Source organism: Hemibagrus wyckioides, linkage group LG02 (assembly GCF_019097595.1).
Source record: "Hemibagrus wyckioides isolate EC202008001 linkage group LG02, SWU_Hwy_1.0, whole genome shotgun sequence".
NCBI classification, from domain to species: Eukaryota; Metazoa; Chordata; class Actinopteri; order Siluriformes; family Bagridae; genus Hemibagrus; species Hemibagrus wyckioides.
This window is the reverse complement of record NC_080711.1, coordinates 4,053,928-4,061,427: the sequence shown is the minus strand read 5'-3', so window position 1 is coordinate 4,061,427 and position 7,500 is coordinate 4,053,928. Positions and strand designations below refer to the sequence as shown.

Sequence of the window (7,500 nt, the reverse complement as noted above, 5' to 3'; positions counted from 1 at the left end):
GGTGTGTGGTTTGGAATGTCCTGATGAGGAAGAGGTTCAGGTTGTGTAGACAGTTTATCAGACGCAAATCAGCAAGTTAGAGCTTCACATGTTGATGATGTCACAGGTCAGAGGTGAGTCTTGCCTGCGTACGTACATGGCATGCTCGCTCGTTTCTCTTGGTTTGAGGACAAGCCCACAAATCCGTCTCCTCTATTCCTTTTTTGGTTGTTAGTTGTATAGTTAACTGTATGTTAGAGCAGTATAAGCGTACATCTCACATCTCCATGTTATGAAGCTCTCACTACGATGACGAGTTTTGAAAATGGACTTTCCTCCTGATTGGTTGTGTCCATGTTGATGATTGAGCGTCTTTGTCATGTCTCACTCCACAGTGGAGGTTAATATGAAGCTCATATGAAAAGTAGACACTGAGGACTTTTATTTGAAAATAAGTCGATTTATTTAAAGAGTTTATGCTATTGTAGTCTTTATCGCTGTCCTGAGACGCTGCCCTGGTGTAAGAGTTTAGCAAAAAAGAAATAGACAAATATCTCCATCCATGTCACTAGACCGGTTAGATTCTTTTATCAGTGTGATACAGCAGTCATTTCTCTCTCTTTTGAAAATTTGCCCGCTTCAGTGTTAGTGCCGTTGTATAAAGATCGCCTTTGTTAGCTTTCACGACGCAGTTTTCTGTAGTAGGTTACTTGAAGTTGAAGTTGAAGTTGTAATGAGATTTAGAATGAAAGTAAAAATATTTGACGCAAGAATGGATCATTACGTTTGGAAGCGACGCATTAATGAATCGCACGTCGGACCGGTTGCGATCAGACACCTCTTTTTTTCTTTCTCTCTCATTTTAATTTTTTTTTTCTTTTTAATTTTTATTAAAATTTTATTTAGCCACTAATTTTATTTTATTTTATTTTATATTACTTTACTTTACTTTACTTTACTTTACTTTATTTTATTTTATTTTATTTTATTTTATTTTATTTTATTTTACTTTACTTTACTTTACTTTACTTTACTTTACTTTACTTTATTTTATTTTATTTTATTTTATTTTATTTTATTTTATTTTATTTTAAATATCAGTAGGGGAATACAAGATCGTATTACAAAAATACAAGAACACTAACAAATTTCCTCAGACTAGCTACAGAATGCTAACATTTACCTCAGACTAGCTACAGAATGCTAACATTTACCTCAGACTAGCTAAAGAATGCTAACATTTACTTCAGACTAGCTACAGAATGCTAACATTTACCTCAGACTAGCTACAGAATGCTAACCTTTACTTCAGACTAGCTACAGAATGCTAACATTTACCTCAGACTAGCTACAGAATGCTAACATTTACCTCAGACTAGCTACAGAATGCTAACATTTACCTCAGACTAGCTACAGAATGCTAACATTTACTTCAGACTAGCTACAGAATGCTAACATTTACTTCAGACTAGCTACAGAATGCTAACATTTACCTCAGACTAGCTACAGAATGCTAACATTTACCTCAGACTAGCTACAGAATGCTAACAATTAGCACTCAGGCTTGGTCACTTGGGATAACATCTAGGACTGTCTGTCTGTTTGTCTGTTTGTATGTTTGTTGTTTTCTTATGTCGTTTCTCATGTAAAGCTGCTTTGAGACAATGCTCTTTGTTAAAAGTGCTATACAAATAAAATTGAATTGAATTTACCTCAGACTAGCTACAAAATGCTAGCATTTACCTCAGACTAGCTACAGAATGCTAACATTTATCTATCAGAACGCTATCAGATTTCTTCAGACTGGATGGGAGTGAGGTTAAGGGAGGTGACTGTAACGTAGGCTAGCTGTAGGTGCTGTGCAGGTAAACCTCACTCCCCTAATCTCAAGAGACGCACTAGCGACTGATGCTATTGGATGCAGTCTTCAGCCTCCTTGTTAGCGCGCCCGCCTCCCATGCTGGAGACCTGGGTTCGAGAACCACTTGGAGCAGTTACACAAGCGCTTTAATATAAACCTGTTATTTGCAGTTTTCAGAGTCTACACTGAGGGCAAGAAGCCTTTATTATCGCCACACATACATCACAGCACAGTGGAATTCTTTTCTTCGCATATCTCAAGCTGAGAAAGCTGGGGTCAGAGTGCAGGGTCAGCACCCTGGAGCAGGGAGTGGAGCTTGGTGGTGCTGAGGCTTAAACCCCAATCAACAACCCAGAGCTTTAACCACTTGAATCACCACAGTGTCAAGGGAGATGTTTCTCCAAGGACCATCAAGAAGGACGATAGAGGATAATCTAGAGAGACAGAGGGAGTCATCTTCCCGACTTGGTCATCTGACTGTGATTTCATGCTCCGTCGCTCAGTGCCAACACTCTGTAATCGTCCACTCCGAGACAAGCGACTCAGTTCTTCAGCGCTCCACACGCTACCAGACGAGCGAAGTGTCACAGATTAGACTGGAACCCTGGTGTGTGCTCTACATTCTCGTTATATTAACACACACACACACGTTAACTTGGCATAACCTCAGTGACGTATAGGAAAAAATTCATTCGTGATAATGAGAAGAGTCACCATCATATCTTACACGACATTTCTTATCGACTGTGTTTAAAAAACTGTCACCTCTGGCTTCCTTATGAGGGAGCTGATCCATTTCCTGGCATTTCTATATCATATTTCTATAAAGCTGCTTTTGTATGACAACGATATGAATAATAAAAATTTAATAGTGGAATTCAATTGTAACTTGATTTCCACGTTGGTTTCCACCCACCTTTGAAAAACATGGTGTTTTGCCTCTAGGCATGTGTGTGTGTGTGTGTGTGTGCCCTGTGTTGGCCTGGCTCTCTTCCTGGGTGTCTTCCCGCCTCACGCTCCCGTGTTTAGTATCTCTCCGGGGGATTTATTTAAAAATAAAAATGTAAATGGCGGCTGTAATGTGTTACATCTCACCTACTGATGTCTCCAGCAATCTGCAGTCAGTCCTTTAAAACAAGCATGGGACAGAAACACACACACACACACACTGCTCTGTCAGTCCCTATTAGAATTTCTGTCTGCTCTCCAAACACACCAGACGGTATCTTGGTATCACACACACACACTTATAACAATAGCTGATATAACAATCCTTATTATTATTATTATTATTATTATTACTGACATTAACTGATTTCTTTATAAATCACACTGGATGTGACACTAAACACAATGATGATGGGGGATTAGGAGATTTGAGAGGAGGACAGCAGGATTAAAAAGACACACACACACACACACATTCCGACACGGAGTAGCCAAAAGCATGAGGGGAAAACAACAATTAGGACAGATATTTCTCATTTTTTATTACTTTTTGGTATGACAGGAGAGAGACAGTAGGCCCCTCCCACCCATCAGCTGTCTTGGATCTCTGGATGGTTTGTTTACTACATTACTGTGAGATCTGAAGCTCAGGGATGAATATAATATGAATGAATTTTAAACTTTGTTATATTTATTTAGAATTTTTATATTCATGTAAAGCTGCTTTAGGACAATTTTTTTTTTAATGGTCTACAAATAAAACTGAATTTAATTAAACCGTCAAATCTTTGGCTTGATCATTAATTATTATTATTATTATTAATTACTATTAATTAGGTTTTAAGTTTAAGAAATAGATTAGCCGATAATATTATCAAATTGTTCTTGGAAAACATCTATAATAAAGATATAAAAAAAAAATCTAATGTCTAATATCATGTCCAGCTAAAAACATTGCAGCAATGTTATATAAAAAACCTTCCCACAGCATGCAGAAGAATCAAAGATTTTTTTAAAAATTTCCCAGAATAATAATAAGGTTCGGATCAGTTTATCTAAAAGATCTAAAAGATGGAGGAAATCATCTAGGAATCATCTAGGATCAGTTTCATGACCAAAACCAATAGTGGATTAATATCAGAGGGGGGAAAGAAAAAGAAAGAAAGAAAAAATCTGATCCTGTAACAAATAAAAAACAGTTTTGACATAAATAAATAAAATAAAATAATTAAATTCTTTTAAATTAAATTAAATTAAACAAACAAACAAAAAACAAATAAATAAATGAATAAATAAATAAATATATATATATATATATATATATATATATATATATATATATATATATATATATATATATATATATATATATATATAGGGAATGTAGAATTTAGGAGTGTCTTAAATCAGTGTTTTTTTGTTTTTGTAAAATATTTTTAATTAGAAGATAAAATAAAATAAAAATAAAACAAATAAATAAATCATTTATTAATTTAATAAGATATTTTTTAACAAAGAAGCTGGATGTATGTTTATGTTAGGATTGATTTAGCAGTTTGTTTGTTTGTTTGTTTGATTGATTGATTGATTGATTGATTGATTGATTGATTGTTTGTTTGTTTGTTTGGTTGGTTGGTTTTTTTGGGTGTGATTTTCCTGTGGAACAAATAATCTGTAGTTTTGTGAGAGTTTATAGAGTACATTTACATGTAGAACATTTAAGATTTTCCCCAAAGAAACAAACCAAAAAAACAAACCTTTAGCTCCTTAGAGTATCAGTACGTTATAATTAAACTCTCTCTATAACTTATTAATAATTATAACTTATTATTTTTCTAAAAAAAACATGAAATCTCTCCACAATCATCAAAAGGGTTAAAGTGTGTATGTGTGTGTTGCAGTGCGTGACAAGTCTCCATGAATACACTCATAAAAATGATGAAGAACAATCAGCCATGGGCATGTTCCAGCTGTTATTCAGTTAAACAAAAGTCTTTATTCAGATCAGTGACACGAAGTAAACACGTGACGCTACAAAAAACACGTTAACAATAAAAAGCATTAAAAATTGACGAGACGGACAAAAGACACAAACGAGGATGAGGCGAAACCCTTCCTTCTAGCACTGCTGATAAACTCCCCTTGCTAAGACGCTCCTTTTACTTTTACTTCAGAAAAACAAACCCCCTAAAACTTCCCGGATTCTCTCCCTCTGCGTCCATCAAGCTACATCTCACTTCCTGTCACACACCTACTCAAATCTAGACAACAATCTTCCTCTTTCTCTAAACAAACGTTTTATTAAATGTAATGGACATGAGACGACTCTGTTATTTATACGTTTCCTATCTGCTAATCCATCATCTGGAGGTCAGTGCTGCCTTCAAGTGCGCCTCAGATTTCCTGTCCCTATTTACGTCTATAATCCTTTCCCATAATGCTAGCCTTCAGGTAGCTTGAGGTCTATTTCGATATTTTCAACTAAAAGATGAATATTTTACTTTTTTTGGCTACTAATAAAGTCTTCTGCCTAATACGTCATGTAACACCGGGCACAAAGGCGCTATCTGCCCTCAGGTTAACTAATATCGCTGTGATTGACAGGAGAGAGAGACAGTAAGCCCCTCCCACCCAGAGAACACGCCCACTTTAGCTCGTTTGGATCTCTGGATGTTAGCTCAAAATTTGTTTGTTTCCCCCCAAAAAATATCACTACATTACTGTGAGATCTAAACCTCAGGGATGAATATAAACATTTTTATTCCGAATTTTTATTTTCTTGTAAAATCCTGTCCTTGGATTGGTCATTAATTATTAATTGGTATTCAGGAAAATAAGGTTTCTACGGCAACGATCGCTGAAATCATCCTGCAGCTCATGGAAAATCGTTCGGATCATTCGGAAAAATCGCAGATCATTTGGAAAAATCGCAGATCATTTGGAAAAATCATGGATCACTTGGAAAAATAGCGGATCCCTTGGTTTTTACAGTAATGGTGATGTGACTCGAAGACAGCGCTGGACCTCCTTCAGCAGGAACGATCCGATCTAACTCAGTCACAACCAATGATCCCTTTGATTAGATACAATCAGACGTCACATTCTTTATCAGTAGCTATTTTCATTTCCACTTTATGAGTGTGTTATAACCACATGGCGGTTTGTCTGCTAACGAGATGTTAGTGAAGAGTAAACGACTCGATGTGTAAACGCTGAAGGATGTTTCGTTGGGCAAGCGTGTTAATAGTTTTATCGTGTGTGTGTGTGTGTGTGATGTTTGATGCAGTGTCGTGATCTCAGTGTCATGCTGATGTTATTTCTCATGTGTGTAGCGATGACGTTGAAGAAGTCTGGTCAGTCGTCACGTTGGACACGGACTGCCCGATCACGGCAGCTCCTTCCTCTCCGTGGTTGACTCCTTTATGATCTGAAAGACAGACGGAATCAGTGAGGACCAGAGAGTTTCATCTGCAAAAATATTAGCACCCTGCCCTCTGCTGCTGAGACAGTGTAAGTGCAGGTGTGTTACATGTACGTACATGTGTACTTGGTAAGGAGACAGAAAGAAAGAAAGAAAGAAAGAAAGAAAGAAAGAAAGAAAGAAAGAAAGAAAGAAAGAAAGAAAGAAAGAAAGAAAGAAAGAAATGTACCTCTCCATCACGTGTCTCCACGGTTCGTACGATGATGCTTCTCTTAGTGAGACTCTCGGGAGCTTTAGTGTCAATGTTGGTGTCTGACACGAGGAATGAAGAGAGAGAGAGAGAGAGAGAAAGAAGGAAATGATCATATATGAGAAAGAGAGAGAGAAAGAAAGAGAAAGATGGAAATGGTGATATAAAAGAGAGAAAGAAAGACAGAAAGAGATGGGACACAGATTGACAGAGAGAGACAAGAAGAGAGAGAGAGAGAGAGAGAGAGAGAGAGAGAGGGAGAGAGAGAGAGAGATGGAAATGATGGAATGATGGAAATGGTAATATAAAAGAGAGAGAGAGAGGGGGAGAGAGAGAGAGAGATGGAAATTATGAAATGATCATATGAAAGAAAGACAGAGATTGACAGAGAGAGACAAGGACAGAGAGTGATGGGTGAGAGAGAGAGAGAGAGAGAGAGAAATAAGAAAAGTAAAAAATAAAGAGTTGAACCATAAATAACACTGATAAAGTAAAGTGCGTCTCTTCATGATGTCATTTTCTCTCACCTCTGAACTGCATGTTGGAGAAACTCTGCACAGGAACAGTGATCCTGAAACACACACACACACATACACACACACACACACACACACACATACACACACACACACACACACACACATATACACACACACACACACACACACATTAAAGATCTGTCTGTGTTTGAATCCCGTGTTGTCGTTAACGTGTAGCTCCGCCCCCTCACCGGCTCTCCTCTCCCTCCAGCAGCTTCCTGTAGGTGGTGATCTCGATGTCCAGGGCCAGCTTGACGTTGAGGAGATCCTGATACTCCTGCAGGTGTCGAGCCATTTCCTCCTTCAGAGCCTGGATCTCCTCCTCCAGACGAGCCACCGTGTCCTGATACGCCGCCGTGTCCGTGGAGAAACGCTCCTCCATCTCACGCAGCTGTCGCTCCAGAGAGTCGTTCTGACCAGAGAGAGAGACAGAGAGAGTGATTAGTGGGGATGAGTGATTAGTGGGAATGAGTGATTAGTGGGGATGAGTGGAAGGAGTGGA

The 7,500-nt window shown here is 37.8% G+C and overlaps 1 protein-coding gene across 1 annotated transcript in view; it reads right to left on the bottom strand.

Moving 5' to 3' along the window:
* Positions 1 to 4,752: 4,752 nt before the first annotated feature.
* gfap (glial fibrillary acidic protein) overlaps positions 4,753 to 7,500 on the bottom strand; it is an 11,183-nt gene continuing 8,435 nt past the window's right edge. The window contains exons 6-9 of the mRNA XM_058405846.1: positions 7,190 to 7,410; positions 6,987 to 7,030; positions 6,439 to 6,521; positions 4,753 to 6,215 (exon numbers count right to left, since the gene is read on the bottom strand). Coding sequence (XP_058261829.1) covers positions 6,174 to 6,215; positions 6,439 to 6,521; positions 6,987 to 7,030; positions 7,190 to 7,410 — 390 coding nt within the window. The 3' untranslated portion in view covers positions 4,753 to 6,173. The remainder of the gene's footprint in view (positions 6,216 to 6,438; positions 6,522 to 6,986; positions 7,031 to 7,189; positions 7,411 to 7,500) is intronic.